Source organism: Limulus polyphemus, unplaced genomic scaffold, assembly GCF_000517525.1.
Source record: "Limulus polyphemus unplaced genomic scaffold, Limulus_polyphemus-2.1.2 Scaffold758, whole genome shotgun sequence".
NCBI lineage: Eukaryota > Metazoa > Arthropoda > Merostomata > Xiphosura > Limulidae > Limulus > Limulus polyphemus.
This window is the reverse complement of record NW_013666368.1, coordinates 341,649-362,250: the sequence shown is the minus strand read 5'-3', so window position 1 is coordinate 362,250 and position 20,602 is coordinate 341,649. Positions and strand designations below refer to the sequence as shown.

The window sequence follows — 20,602 nt, the reverse complement described above, 5'->3', positions numbered from 1 at the left end:
GCTTGAATTGATATAAGTTAATTTATTTATTAACATGCTTCATAATATAGTAAACCTTTTAGTTTGAAAGGATACAAACATTTTTGCCCAATGAATTTCATTTTGTTGTTTCAGAAATAGTGATAGGAACAAAGAAATGTTTAACTCACTATTCAATAGTTTTGCCTCTTTAGCCTTCTCCAATGAGGTAGATTGAACTGATGACTTATTTTGATGACTGATAATTTGTGTGATAAGAAAATATCATATAATCTAGGAGGAATCCAACTTTTTTTTGCTTGAATTGATATAAGTTAATTTATTTATTAACATGCTTCATAATATAGTAAACCTTTTAGTTTGAAAGGATACAAACATTTTTGCCCAATGAATTTCATTTTGTTGTTTCAGAAATGACCTTTTTGTAATCTTCAGGTTACACAGAAATAAAAACAGGAAAAGAATGAAACTATTACCAATTTGGGAAGGTGGCCTTATGCCGTATATCTGTTATTTGCACCTATAACTTTATAAGGTTGAAAAGTAAGCTAAATACCTCTTAAAGATATATATACTTGTCCATTCTTCTTAAAAGTTGTGTAATGTTAAACACTTCTTTTTCTACATAGACCGATCTCATGTAAAGAATATCCTAACAGGTGTTCCTTTCTTTACATAATTTGATTTCGTTTAGAGAATGAAAATAGACCTAATGCTTTCATTATATAACAAAAATTTTATAGAAAGTCTGGCAACAGATATTTTTTTGATATTTTTGCAGAGACTGAAAATAGACAATTATCTTTACATAATCTATCACAGATACTCAACAGTGCATCGAAGTGTATACGCAATTCAAGTTTCTTAATGATTTCAAGAATTATGATCTATTTCATCTTTGGGGATATTTTAGTTAGTATAGAATTATTATTGATATGCATACATTTACATATATATGTATATTTATTACTTTCAAAACATAAATGATAATTTCATGAAATTATGCTCATTTTAGTGGTACAAATTATTGTTTTAAACTTATATTTATTAATAATATAATATTTCTTTAGTATTAGAGTGTCCTCATTAATCTTTTTGTTTAATTTGATTTTGAACTAGGAAATTTCTACTGTTTGGAATTGTTTAGCAGCCATAATTTTGCTAGGTGATCTGAAATTTGTAAAAGTTGGACTTGTTACTGAGGTCAACAACACTAAGATTTTAGAGAAGAGTAAGTCATTGAAGTAGTACTTAAATATTTTCTATCATAAATACCTTTGTAATAATTTTTTATTTTTTATGTGAAAATATGAATACAGGTATATATTTTAAGATGTAATGTTTTGGCATTGTTATATCATATGCTTTTCTATGTTCTTGGCTTTTTTAAAGGAGTTAGATAACTTTCTTTGTCTTTGTGTAACTCAAAAATTTTTGTTTTGTTTTATATTTAACTTTACATGTTAATGGAAATGACTATATATATCTGTGTGTGTGTATATATGAATGAAAATGTTTCTGATCTCTTGTTTTTCCTATACTGTTACTTTTGTCAGAAAGGATCAAGTTTTTGTTGTAGTAATTACACATTGTGTCTGTGTTTTCAGTTGGTTCTCTTCTGAGCATAAATGAATTCCAACTGCTACGTGTTTTTACTTCCTGTACATCACTGATTCGAGGAATTTGTATGTCTCATGGTAACACAGTTGAAGATGCAGTGAAGAAAAGGGACATTATTGTCCGTCTTTTGTATTCACGTTTAGTAGACTGGGTCGTAAACATGGTTACCAAACAACTTTCTTTTTCTGCAATTGTCTAGTAAGTGTAATTACTTAAAGTATTCAGTTGAACATATATGTAGAAAAAACAAAGACAAATATCTTTTATAACATATTGCAGTTCTTTTTGTTAACTTTACTAGGAAAAATGCAAATTTCATTACTTCAAAGCAAACTTCATTTTTAAAGTTTAAGAGAATACTGTAATTCTGAATAATTATTTTGTGTACCTTTCAGTGGAGATTTTCATTCCATAAGCATTGCTGACTATCTTGGATTTGAAGATATAAAGAATAACAGTTTTGAGCAGCTGGTTTCAAACATGATTGCAGAACAGAATCTCTGTCACTTTAATAGACATGTGTTTGAGAAGGAAATGGTAATTTTATTTTTCAAAAATTTAGATATCTTACTGTGCTAATTGCCAGTTTAAAATAGTTACAAGCATATATTCTCTTATATATGTGAAAAAATATGTTCATTGTAATGCCTTCATTAATAAATGTAAAATATTTTTTAAATATAGATTGGAACTTAAATGTAGATTACATGTTTCACAATAATTTCATTGGTTGAATATGAATAAAAGTGGACTAGTTAATATTTATCCATTGTAAATGATATATCACACAGAGAAAAGAAACATAAGAAGTGATGTGTACATTATAAAATATGAAACTATTAAATAGAGAAACTTGTGATGATGTTACAGTGGAAGATGAAAAGTTTCAAAATGTAATTTTGGGTACATTTATGAAAGATACAAACATATTTGTAGAAATAAAATATTTGTTACATCTTTAAAGGTATGTCAGATGAAAGATGTAAAACTCTAAAATATTCCAATGTTAACTGAATACTTTAAGTTATGATGCTATTAAAATGGTAGATTTGAAGCTACTGAATATACACATTGTTATTTTTATTGTTAAAAGGATACCTAAATTTAGGATAACACTCGTAGATGACATAATTATGTACCATTTATTTATGTTGTTTCTTGAATAATTAATTTAGGACGACAGTAGAATGGAAGATATAAAATTCCAAGGTATACAACATGCAGATAATCGACCTCTACTGGATCTATTTCTCTACCGGCCAGGTGGTATCTTGGATGTTGTACACCATGTAACGAGACAGCCTGTAACAGATGTTCATATAATTGGTAAGATACAATATATATATATATATATTCATTTAAGTACACCTTAAGGAACTTGATTACTGACATGTGCTATTAGTACAATATTAGTTATGGTTTTATGTAGGACAAGGGGTTTTTGGAATTGTTCTGGAACAACTAACCAATTGGTTACTTTATATTTCATATCTCATTTAATCCTTAAAATAAGCATAAAATAGTTATATTGTAGTTGTATTGCTTCCTTTAGGAGGTATTTTGGAAGTATATACAGGGTTTTCACAGATCAAGAATCTTGGAAACTCAAATGTTCTAAACAAAATTTTGTGGTTCTGGAGATCTTGGAAAATTAATGTTTGTTATCAGAAGGTCCAGTAAAAGTTTTTGAAAGTTGAATCCCTTCTCTCCCATATCCCTATTTTTACTGATAACAAGCCGTGCTATTGTGTTTGTCTAAGTTTCACAAGAAACAATTTCTTGAAAAACGTTACTCATAAAATGTACTAACTTGGCAACACTGATTTTAACTACCATGGGGTATGTACCTTAAATATAAATAAACATAATTCTATTCTGATACTGGGGATTATTGTGATTTATGTATCTTTATTTTTTGTACTGTTAGTAGATGATAACTACTAATAAGAAAATATATGATTAAATAGACCATTCCACACTCACAAGCTGAATATACCTAGACAATGTCTGTTTTTGAAAATAAACCTTATTTACTGTTTATGCATTCATAAACAACCACCTGATTTGGAACCAATAAAGAATAAAAATAAATAATGTTTTGGTAGCTTTAAATTTCTCACTAATATTTAATGATTATGGCAACTTGTGATTAAGGTCTTGTCAGATATACTTCAACTGATGATCAACTACAGGCAAATACTCAAACTTCAACTTTAAAAAAAGTTAAAAAGCTTTTTTTGTTTGTTTTTTATTGTCAGACAACTAAAAGAGTTTTTTTTCTACTTAATAGTGCTGTTTTTATGGTTATCCTTTAATATGAATTTAATAATACTATTGTTCTTTTTGTAAAATTCACCTTTTTTTTCTTCTTTTGTAAAATATAATTGCTAAAAAACCATGTTCATAACATTAATTTACAATTTATTCTCGTTTTTGTTCATTAAACTATGCTTTTCTTGTGTCATTGATTTTATTAATTAAAGATTAAATGATGGGATCCAAGCATTTGAAACATATCTAAGCTGGAAAGGATAAAATGGGATGATAGCATGCTTCGGAGAATAGAGAGTTACTAATATAAACCTTGTCTCAGAGCTGTGAAATTAAGTTGTTCATTAAGAAAAATAACCTAAAGAGAGGTTTGAAAGTATGTTAGGCTCTTTTAAGTGAAACTATTTCATCATTATAATTGAAAGTGTGCTGTATTAATAATGTTAATAAATCATCATTATTGTGTGATAAAAGTTCTAGAAAACACTTATACCATTATGAATTTATTTATTGTTTTTTCAATTTCAGAATCACTGAAGAATACTGTGAGTAACACAAAGTTCTTAGCAGATGAAGGTTTGATTTTTATGGTGAAGCATACTTTTGATAATGTTGCTTATAGTGTTGAGGGATTTGTGGACAAAAACTGTGAAAAAGTTCCACCTGAAGCTATCTTGGCATTCTCACGTTCCATCAATTCTAAAGTGAAGGAAATGTTCACTCAGCCACTGACTAAAACAGGTTTATATATATCATTATTTATGGTACTTGTGCGTGACGGTTTGTTACGTTACAATGAACAGCATGATTTTTTCCAGGTTATTTTGCTGTATACAATGTAGTGTGCATTTTCCATGTCTTAACTATTCACACTGTTACATGATTGTTTTTTCTTCCTTTTTTATTTGTGTTGTCATAATTTTATTAACCCTTATCAGAAATAGTCAGAGGAATTTAGCTATGACATAGTCTATCCATCCGTTTATGTACCTTTACTTTCTGTATGATAACTACAGTTCTAAATAGATTTTAATTAAACATAACAAGCAAATTTCTTTGGGGATGGAGAAAATCTTGATTTTAGGGGTTAAAAGATTAGTATCATCATTTCAAACAATAGAAATGTTTTCATTTTGTCAAAGAAAACATAACCATAAAAAAAACACGTACACCCATGAACTGAAACAACCAAAAAGCTGATGTCTATTGTTCAGCTCATTAGTAAAATCTGTTGAACATCATTATGTTAATTAAAGATTCAGTGACATTATCAATATAATTTAATTTTCTCATTGTTTTTTATATAGTCTTGTTTTGTATGCTTGTTTGTTTGTGAATTTTGCGCAAAGCTACACGAGGGCTATCTGCGCTAGCCGTCCCTAATTTAGCAGTGTAAGACTAGAGGGAAGGCAGCTAGTCATCACCGCCAACTCTTGGGCTACTCTTTTACCAACGAATAGTGAGATTGACCGTCACATTATAACGCCCCCACGGCTGAAAGGGCGAGCATGTTTGGTGTGACAGGGATTCGAACACCCGACCTTCAGATTGCGAGTCGAGTGCCTTAACCACCTGGCCATGCCGGGCCATTTTTGTATGCAAGTATAATATTTTATTTTGTATAGAACCACGAGTTAGAGTTTACAAGAGGACAGCTAATGTAGTTTGTAATTGTACATTAATGAAGTTTGTGCTCATACTTAATCATCATTATTACTTCTCAGTGACTCTAGTGTTAGCTGTAAAAGTATAAAGATTTATGTGAATGTTTTGTATTGATTCTTTTCTGAACATTCACAATTTTTTGTTGTTTACCAAAAGCACTATACACTTTGATCAGCAGTTTTTCTTCAAACATTTCATGGCCAAGCTTAGCTCAGCGATTAGTATGCTGAACTTTGGTTTGCATTCCGTCGTAACCAAAACAATTGAGCTACGTTCTTTGAGATCATGGGTGAATTACAAGATTGATCAAATTCAACTATTTAATGTGACAAGAGTAGCTGCCTTCCCTCTAGTTTATCACTTCAAAATAATGGATGACTAGTAGAGATAGCTTTGCACACAGAATTCAACAAAACAAACAAGTCTAATGATCTACTTGCTGAACATGAATTATTTATGATACTATTAATGTATGAAATATTTATAGTGAAAAACAAATGATTAGACACAGTTCAACTATGCATGTAATACTTTTGAAATATTCTGGGTTATTACATACATAAATCCCCTTGTTGTATTAACAGTCAGAAAGAAGTATGGTTAGTTATTTCTTTGTTTGTTTTCACATTAAAAAAATTATTGAAAATATAATTTAAAAAATTAAGGATATTAGTAGTTTTAGTAATTTATACTACTTTGGTTATTATGTGTTAAAATGTGCTTATAGATTATATTTCGTTTCTGATTTTTAGTAGTTTTTTTGAAAGTATTGCATATACCTATGCTGATAGTGATTACGAGCAGTAAAAATTGTCAAAAAAACTAGTTTAATATTGAAAAAGTTACTTGAATTTAACTTCATTCTTTCAACACCAAAGATTGTCCTTAATATAGTTTTAGAGTCGGTAAAAATCCATCCAGCAGTCAAAAGAACATGCAACAAATTGATTTCAATGAATCAAAATTTTTAGTTACGTAAAAACTAAAGCTAAAGAAGAAGAATAAATCGAAGATCATAAAATACAGGATTAAAAATATTTTTTAGTACAAAGGAAAGACATAAAGTTAGGATAATCTTTAAATAAAATTACTTTCATGTGAAAAAAACTTACTGAAGTTCGAAATTATGTTTTTAATGGTAATATTGAATGCAGCGCTGTGTACATGTGTCAGTCTCTGAACATTTATTGTTGCATCATCATTTTCAGTTATATCTGTTGTACTCGCATGATTTTGTATTGTATGTTAAGTTAATAAAGGAAATCTGACTTAGTACATTAGTTTTTAGTGTATTTTCGACCAGATAAAATACAGCTTAAAAATAACTATAAAGTTACTTTAAAGGACTGTGTGCTTACTCTACCAAATTTATGATATTTTATTCGATGCAGGGAATCTTTCTCTGAAAACAGAGTCTAGAGTGAAAGTAAAGGAAAATAATCGACAGAGAGGTTTACAGGTATGTTGGGGCCTTTCAAGTGAAACTATTTTATCATTATAATTGAAAGTAGAAAAAAAATATAAGTAGTTCAAGAAAGATTTATTATTATGAACATTTCAAAAAATTCTACAAAGCAGTCACGCTCTTGTTTCATATCTCTGATGGTAATTAAAAATGCACAATTCATGATATACTTTTAATAAAATCTAAGAGGATGTTTGATTAATTATTGTTACTCAAATTACTCATTTTATTTTATATTTCCTGATGAATATATATACAGAAGTACATTTATTTCTGTAATCTTTGGTATGAGAGTGCCCTTGTGATGAAACCCTCTTTTTCTTTTCTTGTAAACATATGAAAATTGACAGAGGAAGAAGTATCAATGACTGTAAATCAATCTTAAGTTCTCGAAAGAACTTTGCAGTGATTTTTAAGAGTAATTTAATACATAGGGTTTTTTATTTTGAATATGGGTTGCACAAGAGGCAGCATGAAACACTGAAATTTTGGAAAGGAATCGCATAATTGGAATAGTAAATTATTCCAAAAATTACTTTTATTGACATAAAATGTGTGTAAAACAGATTTTTATTTATAAAAAGCTGCTTCGTATTTTATTGAATTACTTAGTAGGACCTTCAGTCAATATTAAATACATAATGTTCATGTTCCTACTTTTTTTTTTTGATATGTATTTATATACTGTTCTGCCAAGTACTATAATTATTCATATTTTTGTTCATTATCAAAGGTTCTAGGTGCGCATTTGTCCTGAATACACATTGTGTGTTTGGGAGCCATTTCTTTAATATTTGTCCTCTTTTTTTTTGAAACCAAGTATTTATCATCAGTTTTAAAACTTTTATAGGTAAATAGTTGGTAATTATACTGTCAGATGAAAAAAAATAAGAACCACAAAATAATGATGTTACACCAATCATTTGTCACTTAAAGATGCATAATCGCTTACTATAAGGGTAGCATTTGACAATGACAACTAATGCTGCTTATAAATGCAGTACTTAGCTAGTTATATACACTATCCTGCCCAAAGTCATGGGACACACCTGTGATTGCAGGAAAATGGATGTGATGACAAAATATGCAAATAGTTTGGCCTATATGGGTGATCAGCAGTTTGCTTGGAAGTTATTTCGAACTTGTATGCCGAACGATAAGGATAGTTGGATGTCATTTGAGGAAAATGTTTGTACGTGCTATTGTGCAACAATTAAACATTCTCAGGTAAACAATTGGCAACGTGCTGAAAAAATGGAAGTCCACAGGTAACAATGAGCCCAAGAAACGACTAGGTAGGCATAAAATACTGACTGACAGGAACTGATGCACCTTGAAAAGGCTGGTTACCTCATCTCACCATCTATTGAACCTGTTTGGAGATGTAAGCAGCCACAGGCAATCCTATAAGTGTTTCCACAACATATCGAGAGCTGCATACTATGAATTTTCACAGAAGAGCTGCAGCCCACGAGCCATTGATAACAAAAACAAATGCACACTGTCGATTGGCATGTGGCAAGGCACACCAAACCTGGACCATGGATCAATGGAAATCAGTTCTATGGAGCTACGATTCACACTACATGCTCTTCCAGTTTGATGGATGTGTTTGGGTATGGAGGATGCCTGGAGAACTCTTATTACTTGGGTGTGTTGTCCCAATGGTGACGTTTGGAGGTGGCAGTATCATGGTCTGAGGGTGCTTCTCATGTATGGAATAGGTTCACTGGTCGCAGTGCATGGATCCATGAATACTGAGTTCTACATTGATGTTCTGAATAATTCTGTGCGTCCTACACTGTGGCATTTTTGTGTTACCGGCCCTTACCAACATGATAACACTCCATGTCACAAAGCAAGGATTGTGAATGTGTGGTTTGAAAAGAATAACAGTGGAACATTGCAGTGGCCAGCACAGAGACCTGACCTCAACCTGATAGAACATCTTGGGATGAACTGGAATGCAGAATTAGGGCAAGGCCAAAATGGCCCTCTTCAGTAATGGAGCTTTAAAGGAGGCGTGGAGCATAATATCACCAGCTTTCTACCAGAAATTAGTATACAGTCTTCCACGATGCATTGAAGCAGTCATTAAGGCTAAAGGCGGGCCAACACGCTAATAATTTCTTGGAATAAAGACATGTTTTATTCATAACTACCAGTGTCCCATGAGTTTTGATATATGTATATATATATTTTCATACCTAATGTGAGCTTTATGGCTTTCTTATAATATTTGACAGAACTAAACAAAGAAGAAAATGTATGTGTTAAAACAAACTGGCAAGTTTGGCAACTTTAAGATTTCCAGTGAAAGGGTTTCATCTATATTTGTTAAGTAGAAAATTAAAAAGTGCTTGATTTAAAGGATGTATCGAATGAAATTTTAACAACATGAACAATATACATAAATATAGCCTTATTTCATATATCAGGTAATGTATGGTATTAGCAGGTACAGAAAAATAATAGCTTGCTATTAAACTTATGAAACTTTATGAGGTTTCAGAATATGCAGAGCTAATTGGAGGATTGAAATTTGATCAAAAAATGAGAAGTTATTTTAGTGAATGAAAGAATTTAAATGGTGTTGTTTTGACTCCTATACTTAACATTTCTGAGAGATTTTGCAAAAGATAAATACCAAATTTATGGAATTAATTGTTATTAGTGCTTTGGTGCTTATATTCAAAAGTCTTTGGGTTTGGGCTAAATATCATCCCATGTTGATTGAACTAAATCTAACAGATATGCTGCATTGAAAAAACATGACCTTTACTTTAATATCAGTGTCTCTGCTTAATAGATAAGTTTTGTGCCACAATTTACACTTTTTCATAAAAAAGTACATTTTTCCAACTTTAAAAGAACTTGTAGGTCTTAATATGAGTTTGTAAATTTTGAAATTGTATTTTGATGTATTAATCCTTCATATGACATATTTAGTGCATCTTTTTCATTCTATAACGGCTCCTTCCCCAGTGTCTCAGCAGTAAGCTTAAGGTTTATAATGCTTAAATTCAGGGTTTGATCCCCATGGCAGACACAAGGACAGATAGCCCATTGTAATGATAAATTACACCTTGCCCGGTGGTAATAACTACTGCTTTATTGCGAAACAAAAACCACAACTAGAGAAGGAAATTCATCTCTCCTCAGTCATTCAATTGGAATTTTATATTCATTATTTCTATCCTCTAATATTGCTATTACAAGAGCTAATATTTTGTACATTCTAAAATCCAGACAATTTTTAGACTTATCATTCTTAAGCAAAGGTAATGTGCTCATTCAGTGCTATTCTTAAACATAGGCTTCATCAAGAGGAGTGATTCCACAGAATGCCCAAGCTAACCCATCAAAGGCTTTAAACCTTTATCAGACTTTCTCTGAGTTACTGAAATGTATAACCAAAGGCTCACCTCACTTTGTTTTCTGCTTACGGTCCAATAGACAGTCTAATTCAAACTGTTTTTCTTATGAAGATGTTCAGAGTCAGATAAGCAGTTTGAATATTACAAACACAGCCATGGTTAAGCAGAAAGGATATTCCCATCGTATACCGTTTGAAGAATTTTTGAAACGGTAAGAATAAGGTTCTGTTGCTTTATTATTATTATTTGCATATTCAAAGATCATTTTGTATAGTGAATTTAGGATATTTTTATAAACAAAAATAAATGTTATTGCATTCTCTGTAGGGCACTTTAAATTAATTTGGCTTGATTTAAGGTTTTAACTAAGAGAATAACTGTGGGAAAGTTAAGGAACATTTGATAATGTAATCAATAAGAGAATGAAAACATGTGCAGAAACTTATATCAACAAATAAAATTAAAAAATGGACATTTTGATAATGAACTTAGAATATTTGTTTGTTCAGGACAAATAAACAAAACAGAAACATAAATTCATCAAAAGTCTGCATGTGTGTGGATGTATGCTAGAGCAGATTATTTGGTTAGCCTTAGATAATATGCTGTAAGACACCAACATTACTCTTTGGTACGTATACTTAGATATTTCTGTCAATGGAAGAGACTTTATGAGATTATTTATCATTTTATATTCTCTCTTTAAAATTTATGTTGGCACTCATTCATTCTCGAAGTCGCACTCGTTCATTCTTGACGTCTGAGCTAGGTTTCATTCAAGAATATTTCATTTGTTCTTAACTAAAGTTATATTAAACAGAACTTAGGTAGATCAATATAGTTATGAACAACATTCCACAATCTTAACTCGTACTCTATAGAAGTACAGAAATCTACAAGAAGATACAATATCCCTTTAGATGTATATAGTAATAAAAAAGATTTGTATCATCAAATGGTTGATAAACATATTGTCAACCAATAATGCATAGAAGGGTGGAAAACTGTTAACAAAGTGCCAGTGTGCTATACAGATATTTTTATTTCAAATAAATCTTATAAAGAAGAATACATTTTTGACAAGAGGTTGAGCAGTACTTAGTAATTAAACAGAAGTCATTAATTTTGTGACCAGTTATGGAATGTTTCACATGAAACATTAAAATTTAGTTTCCTTTACAGAATTTAAATTCAAATGCTCATCATACATAGACACACAAATTTTATAAAATAATGAAGTATGAGCATTCAACATAAGAATGGACAAGGTGGAAGAAGGCAATTCAGTCCATTAAGTCATGTACCCTTTTATCCATAAGAATGGAATTGTTAAAATCAGTAAATGAAAGTTTAAAATAAATTTGGCCTTTAAAAGAAAAATTTGCTAAAGAATGATTCTGGAACTAGGCTTCAAAAGTTGAAACCTGTTGCTCCTAATATTAAAATTCTATTTCAAACCTTTTCATTCTGCTGCTCAAGCTGATCATCTATAATGAGTATACTGTTATCAAACAGCTTTTCTTACACACACTAAATAAAGTCTTACAAAGTAATAAAATATTTGTTACAAATTACTGACCAGTTATGGTGAGTATACTGGAATCAAATAAATTTTCCAATAAACACAAAATTAATTAACTTAACCAATGTGTATTACACATTACTGACTACAAATAGTAAGTATTCTGGCAACAAATTACTTTTCTCACAGATGCTCTTTGCTAAGTTACCAAATGTATTGTACAAATTGATGGACTGATATTTTGTATCTCTAATGTTTCATGAGATACAGAAATTTAATATTTGAGATTTAGTGTTTGAGTTCATATTTAACCTTAAGAATATTTTTATTGTTATTGATTCAAATGTATTTATTATTAGTAGTATTAAGCTTAAAATAAGTAAAATCTAATTATTTGTAAAAAAATATGACAGATTTAAAACTAATTACAGTTACCAATACTTAACGTTTGATTTTGATGAGAAAGTGGAGATAACTCGAGAGAACTGCCGTTTACTTCTCCTTCGACTCAGTCTTACTGGTTGGCATGTAGGACGCACTAAGGTAAGTTGTTTTTTTTTTACAATTTTTGTTTCACTGACAAAAAACAAAAACACACTGACTACAAAATCTCAATATTTGTGTCATTTTTCTTAATATTATGATGTAATGAATTTTGATAATTGTGTATGTGGTGTTCATTAGTTTCAAAACATACACATCCACTTAATAATTTTTGTTTTTCTTCATAAGTACAACATAGTGTATTTTCTGTTAATTAAAAATTTAGTTGAAACAATAAGAAATATTCAACTATGCTTTAATGGTATTTTCGAAAGTTTATTTTCAATGTGTGGTCAGGTGCATATTTGTAAAACTTGTTAAATTAGAACTAGATCTTTAGAAATTGTACCGTGTATTATGGAATGAACAAATAGTATTGTTTTAGGTTTTCTTGAAGTATTATCACATAGAATACCTCTCTCATCTTTACGAGCACCATGTGAGAAAGATTGTCAAAATACAAGCTTTGATCCGAGCATTCTTAACTAGAAGGAAGAAATTAAAGGAACAAAACAACATTTGTACAAATCATGTTTCAAAACCAATGAATAGTGAAGGAATTGATTCCCAAAATGATCTTCAACATGCTTCTGTTCCCGAAGAAAACCAAGGTACTCCCTCCTATTATTTACTTCATTGTCTTATGGTTGTTAGTGTATGTATTAATAAAGTTGTTGTTTTTTTAATCTCTTGCAATGTAAATTTTTTTTAATTGTGCATATGCAAGAGCCTAAGTTATTCTTTCTAAAGTGCTTTTTTTTTAACCCTCTGAAATATGAAAGTATGAGTAATAATTAGATTTGAATGATGTTTGGTATAATGCTACATACATGATAAGACAAAATATGAAAATGTACTATTTCAGTTGTGTAAGCTAAGGCCAACTGAGTGACGCTGCATTAAAAATAATGTGTACTATTTTACATAGTAAACATGTGCATATATTGTGTATATATATTAAAAATTTCTTTTCTTTTTCACTAGATGTGAAACTGAAAAGAAAATCTGTGATATAGAGGCCTAATGTATTCTTTGATTGGCTGTACCCTCTACTGTGGATTGCAGTTTCACCTATTCAAGGCTCATTAGCACAGCATAAGTCAGCAAACCAAAGAAATACCATTAGGCCTTTCATAACTACTCACATACATAAATTAATTTAGGTTACTATATGGTGAAGTAAAATGGACTCAAAACCTCATAGATATGTGCATATATCATTAAGTGCAAAGTAAATTAATTTGTATTACCTTTTCAATATGAAATTTCCATTAGAAATCAAACTTACACAACAAAAATATCAAACAGAAAATTATGCAATTTTCATTTAAATATTCACTTTTTGGGCTTATAAAGAATTCTTGAACAAACTCTTTCAAGTCCAGTGATTCAGTGATCTAAAACTTAACTGATGTGTGGAAAACCAGTAAGGTGGTTCTGTGTTATCATGGATCTCTGGTAAATTTTAATTAGTTTCATTTTTGAGAAGGTTCTCCACTAGCAACAGTGATTGGTAATATCAGAAGTGTTCTCAGTGCTATGTATACATCTTGGAACAGAAAGTTTATTTTATCCTCTAATACATATTTCATTTGCATAAATGTGGGTTACTTCTGGTGGGATTAACACTAACAGTGCTTTAATTTCATCATAGGGCTCCAAGACCTTAATGACTCTTGATTGATATTGTTGATTTGTCAGAGCAATGTAAAGGTCCATGCAGTGTTTTATGGTATTACATGAACTCATAACACATTTATTAAATGCTAATAAATAGACTAATTATAGGTACTGAAATAATAATAACCCAAAATACTATTTTCTATGTCAACCTGCTCTTTACTCAAATGGGGAGAAACCATCACCTACATCAGTCATGTTCATTTATATAGCAGCATACAATAAGCACTCATGGAATCATCTTGATATAGAATCATCACCTACATCAGTCATGTTCATTTATATAGCAGCACACAATAAGCACTCATGGAATCATCTTGATATAGAACCATAAACTACATCAGTCATGTTCATTTATATAGCAGCACACAATAAGCACTCATGGAATCATCTTGATATAGAATCATCACCTACATCAGTCATGTTCATTTATATAGCAGCACACAATAAGCACTCATGGAATCATCTTGATATAGAATCATCACCTACATCAGTCATGTTCATTTATATAGCAGAACACAATAAGCACTCATGGAATCATCTTAATATAGAACCATCACCTACATCAGTCATGTTCATTTATATAGCAGCACACAATAAGCACTCATGGAATCATCTTGATATAGAACCATCACCTACATCAGTCATGTTCATTTATATAGCAGCACACAATAAGCACTCATGGAATCATCTTGATATAGGTATTTCTAATAAGGAAGGAAAGGTGTGATTGTTTTCTATTTTACTTTATTTCTGTGCTGCCCATTTGACAGGTGCATCAAACATCAGCACCTAAGTCTAGACTCTGGAACTTGCTACAATAATAACAGAGTATTAGCCACAGCTCAGAAAATTATAAGCATTGGCATATTGAAATATAATTCAATGCCCCTGTGCTGCTCTGAGACACTGCAAAATTTGTTTTGTGTTAATAAACATTTTAATGTTAATGTTAATCTTTATTTCTCCTATGTTATGTTTCTTCTTCCCTTCATTTCTTTATTCACTTTGTTCAGACTCCAATTTCTATTGTTTTTTTATTTTTCTGTTACTATTACATTTTGCTGGGGCTGGGTCTTATTTCTCCTGATAAAACTTGTAGACTTCTTAACTTTTTCCTTGATTTGATGCAAAACATTTGAACTTTGATGAAAATTATTACCATTAATTTATTTCACTGCATGATTATGAAAAACCTTTCTCCATTGTCATTGCTGACATTATCATGCAAAAAACCATTAGTACTGTTGGATACATTTTCTTATAGAATACTGTAAATTATATAAAATATCAGGTTGAGGATATATTTTAACCATCCTTTTAGTTTCCTTGAATGAAAAATTCCCCATTTTTTTCCCTTGAATGTACATAAATAACATCAAAACTTCGTAATCAACAGTTTAAAAAGAAAATGGTGGAGTTTCTATTTGTAAATATCCACTTATTAGTAGAACCAAAATGGAACATCAAACATTTATGTACATAATAGAAAAGATGAGATGGAAAAATACATAAACTTTTCACTCTTATCACCCTATGCTGTACTTCTGGTCAAATTATTTCCTTTAAATTGTCAAAAGTGGAAGCAACCACCTCTGTTTTTGTTCAGATAGACATATTTCTTGCCATCACATCAAAATTTAAAGGGAACAAAGATGACTTTTATGAATTCCTATCTGTTCTTAGTTACATGTAGTAAAGTGAAAACATAAAAGTAATTAAAGGTGACAAAAATTTTATTTCAGATACTAACCTGATCCAAGGAAGAGAAACTTTTTGTTCTAGTGAAGGTAAATGCTTGTTTTGTAGTTTATTTTTTATAAACATATGCATATATTCTTGTAGCAATGAGAATCATATTTTGAATTACTTATAATTGACACATCACAGAAATTGACAAATACTGTTAGATCTTGAGGTAAAACTGCTCTTTACTTAACACAGTTCATATCATGACAGCTATTTAAGTTATGGGTGATTTAGTGTAATTTATTAGCAAGTTGATCGACCAGTAACACATGCATAAACTATCTAGAATTAGTTAAGAAGTTTACTTACTTCCTGTAGCATTTAGCTTAAATGTTCAGCATGTGGTAGGTATAATGAACTTTGTTACATTTTAATAGATGTGTAACAATCTTGACAACAAGACATAGCATGTTTATTCCTGTGCATGTTTGATAAAACTTCAATTTTGATTCAATTTATGAAGAAAGAATTATTTCAACAAGTATCAGCACTCTAAAATGTTGGGGTGTAAAGTTTGAGTACTCAAGATAGATAAATCAAAAATACAAACATGTTCCTATTATCACCTTAGTGAAAATGATAAAAGTGCAAACTTGTAGAGCTCAATTATTGTGGTAAAGGTTCTCAAGGTATAGTTATTCACAAGATGGTACTAAGTACATAGTTGTTTCATTTGTGAACTAGCCTGGTGGTAGGATGAGGTCATGTTCTGCAATTTGCAATGATGAAGGTATACATGTGATAATAAAGTTGAAATATCAAAAATTCGTAAATTAACTAATTTATTCAGGGGTTAAATTGGGGTGGAACAATCTAGATTAGTTTCCTCCTTTTGAAGATTCAAGCCATTGGTGTCCCTTGTCTTCTTTCTGATTGGAATGTCAAAGTGGATCACAACAGGGAGTTCTACTTCTTTCAGAATTCCAGTTTAACCACTGAATTTATTTATTATAACTACAAATGAACTCACCAACTAAGTTTACATAAGTTTATCTCCAGTGCAACAGTATAACACTAGGTCAAAACAGACAACAAAATACTTAAAGTTACCAAAACTTCCTCTAGTAAGAGTAAACCTTCTACAAACCAGGAATATGGTGAATGGGTTCATGACAAGACATCAACAGTATAAGTATTCACTTTTAAAAGTGTACTTATCATTAGAACTCTGAAAGAATATCCAAAACTCAACTGTTATTGTTCTGATGAGAAGTAATTTAAAGTTTCAATCTTCTATTTTTAATTTTTTTCTCAACAACGTAACAGCTCTTTCATAAAATATATTGTTTAGAATTTTCCAAGTGAAAGATCTTGATGTTTAAATGGTTGATGATGCTTTCAAAACTATTGAAGCCAAGGAAACTGTGGGTGGATTTCATTTACAATACACTGATAAGTTAAGGTCATCTGGAGTCACACTGATTTATCAGAAGGGTTTAAGACTGACCAGAGAGCTTAGATGCTATCACTGTCAGGGATCATTTTGTTAAGGAAATGAAATTCCATTTTTAAATAACTTGTCCACTAACATAGATTCAATGATTCTAACTCTGAACTAATGGGTAGTTTTAACATTGTTTATCCAAGAAGTGTGTTGGGTCCATCTGACATGTTTGAGGACTATGATAACTACAAGCTTCAGATTTTACTTGATAGGTTTGGATGGGTAAATCAGTCTGAGAATGGAAAAAACAACAATTTGGGAATTACATGAGTGAGCAGAGGAAATCAAAGACCCTCCATGATGTTGTTCATATCTTATCTTGTGAAAAAGCAATAAGAACCCTAAACCAACTAAGAGAATTTTCATAGTACTAGCCATCAAACCAGTAATTAGAAAAGGGTATTTCTCACAAGTGAAGTTGGTAAAAACTGTTTTTAGGAGCAAAATTAAAGAAAAAATGACACTGGGCTCTCTAAAGTGGATAATCCTTGAAGAACCTGAGATTTGAGCATCTTCGGTTGTTGGAATACATCACACAAAACTAAAGGTTTCCAATAAATTGATATTCAAATAAGAAATCATTGAGACCCCAACAGCAGCATCACTTCATTTCTCAGAATCGAATCCAAAGCTACTAGTTATACTTGGAAGTATTTCTTTGAGTCTCTACACACAGTTATTAAGGCTTTGATGATGGCAGAAGAACCATTTTCTCTAGATCATTAAAAAGACCCTGGACAACCTTAAGCCTTGCACTATGCACTGTACAATAGTCATAGAAATCACAGATCTCTCTAAAAAGAGTTGTGAACTTATTCATGAAAGGAATATTATTATCTGCTTGAGCTGTAGGTAAGCTCAATTTAAGCACAGCACAATACATTCCACCTCATTTATACTTCCTATTACTAACATGGGCCTAAAACTCAGCATCCTGAATTTATTTTTTTATTGCGGCATTATGTTTGCCAGTTAAAACTGCTGCACCATCAGTGCCCAATTCTCTCAAACAAAAATGAATCAATGGCTTTTCTTGAAGAAAGCTAGTGATCCCATTGTAATTATATTACAAACATTCAAACTAATAACAAGTTCGTTGGAACTTTCAACAAAGGTTTAGGTTTTGAAAGACAGTCAAGACCTTTCAAAAATTATATTTGCACAGTTCTCCTTCCTTATCAATGAACCTACACCTATGGATCATTTGCTCTGTCACAGAGAAGTCAGTAGTTTCATGAAACATGAGTGAAAAATGTTCTGATTTCTGCTACTGACTCAGAATGTCTTCCAAAAATAGGTTCAAGAGTCCCTTACATAGATTCTTCATAACATTCTTTACTGTCTATCTTTAAGTCTTTAGCAAAATGAAATCTAGCAAGCAGTGGTTCGTAGTTAGTAGTGTGAACAAGTTCTGTTTGCAAATAAAGTACAGAGAAGAATACACTCTTATCCATGTTACTTAATCTAAATTCAGGTTTGATATATTCAAATTGTTATTATGCTAACTGCTTCTACTTGAAGTCTTGCAGCATCCCTCTGAGCTACATTACTTTCATGATCTTTAACAGATTCCAGCCTAATACACTTACAAGGAGCTTAGTTCCAAGAATCTCTGTCAAAAGGAGTTCTTACTCAATTCACAGAACATTCCAAGCTTTTCCACATAAAATAGGCAGTCCCAATATTTTTCCAAATTCAGCTAAATGGCATTGAATGTTTAGTATTTCCAGCTATTCTGGTAGTTTCAGTGCTCACTGACAAATTAATTTTGTTGTTAACATTAGGCCTCCTATATGTGTCTTTGATAATAGACATTGCACCTAAATCTGAATGACTATATTTTGCACTGAACAAAGATTTGGATCACTGCTGTCTAAATTATCCAATTTGGCAATTTTCCATTGTTCATCTTGGGATTTCTCAGGCCCTGAACAATTGGAAGGTTTATGCTACTGCTTGAAATATTTTAAAATAGACATATTTATTGGCTACAATGAAAATCGCTCCCTGTGTGATGTGAATTTTAACCACAAGTGGGAAAAATAGGCAGCTATTTTGAAAATGCTTTAGTAATTTGAACATCTACACACTGGTAAACAAAGATGGAGTTACTTGTAAATGTGGTGGCATTTGGCCATCAGGGGTTGATCTTCATTATTTTAAAGATTTTGGAAGGTATGTAGGAAAACATCTGTACCATTTTCTAAATTTTTGTGCTGAGTGGGAATTGTAATTTTCTCTTTGAATGCTGTACAAGGGGGTTTTATTACCAGGTACAGAACTTTGTGATGCAATGTGTAATTCACTGTTAAAGAAAAGTATATAAACAAGTTTGTAATTTGAGGGTTAAAATTTATGTATTAACGGAACCTAAAGTGGCACTTAACATAAGAACCCTATGTTTTAACTGCCCTCTATACTGTGTTAAGATATTACTATGGTATATGGTAATTACTGCTTATGTGATTTTTTTCTTAACATTTATTGCATTTTTTTGTTCCTACATGCATGCAGTTTTTATGTATATATCAATACAGGTGATAAAGCAGCTTATATCATTCAAACTTACTTCAAGAAATGGCGTATGAAAACCATGTTTGAAGTTGTTCAAAAATATTCTGCAGCCAGGAATGCTGAGATCATCTACTTTTCCCAACAGGTGGGTATGTGAGTACCGGGATTTTTTTAAAGAAGATTTTCTTTTCTGCACAAGTGATCTTATGCTTAAATATTTTCTACCATGGCAGAAAATAAATAAAATAAATGCACACAAACATACAGTACAGGTTTTACTGTGACTTAAAATATTCTGTGGACATACAAAAAAGCTGTCAAAACATTTTATTGTTTGTGAATTTCATAATTTGGACACTGAGCCACGTTGCTTTCTATGACTACATATGAAAATTAATGAGATTATTTGTGAATAGTGTGACATTAATTGTATTCAGTTCTACTATTCTGTTAATTTAAAGTACCTTAAAAAAAGAAAGCTTACTCTTTGTTAAGTGATAGGGAAAGGCCTTAAGATTTTAGCAAAACCCCATTTGAAGACTAAACCTTTTAGCATTTAAAGTTAGAAAGGAAGCATAAATGACAACAACAAAAATACTAGGTACACATATTAAAATATTGTTCTTTTTAAATTTTCTATACTCAAAACTGAGGACTGCAGCATTTTAGGGTGTTTACAAGCACCAGTTTTTCTGATTCCCGTTGTTGTTAATTTAGTTGTAAAAGTTGAATTTCAGAACTTGATAAAGAAAAAAAGTTTGAAGTAAATGCAT

At 30.8% G+C, this 20,602-nt stretch overlaps 1 protein-coding gene across 1 annotated transcript in view; it reads left to right on the top strand.

The window, feature by feature from the left end:
- The window catches only part of LOC106460352 (neither inactivation nor afterpotential protein C-like), a 62,049-nt gene that overhangs the window by 34,316 nt on the left and 7,131 nt on the right, over positions 1 to 20,602 (top strand). Inside the window, exons 17-28 of the mRNA XM_022387046.1 lie at positions 115 to 187; positions 1,099 to 1,210; positions 1,587 to 1,797; positions 1,995 to 2,136; positions 2,775 to 2,925; positions 4,399 to 4,611; positions 6,927 to 6,994; positions 10,317 to 10,588; positions 12,331 to 12,442; positions 12,828 to 13,053; positions 15,868 to 15,912; positions 19,853 to 19,974. Coding sequence (XP_022242754.1) covers positions 115 to 187; positions 1,099 to 1,210; positions 1,587 to 1,797; positions 1,995 to 2,136; positions 2,775 to 2,925; positions 4,399 to 4,611; positions 6,927 to 6,994; positions 10,317 to 10,588; positions 12,331 to 12,442; positions 12,828 to 13,053; positions 15,868 to 15,912; positions 19,853 to 19,974 — 1,747 coding nt within the window. The remainder of the gene's footprint in view (positions 1 to 114; positions 188 to 1,098; positions 1,211 to 1,586; positions 1,798 to 1,994; positions 2,137 to 2,774; positions 2,926 to 4,398; positions 4,612 to 6,926; positions 6,995 to 10,316; positions 10,589 to 12,330; positions 12,443 to 12,827; positions 13,054 to 15,867; positions 15,913 to 19,852; positions 19,975 to 20,602) is intronic.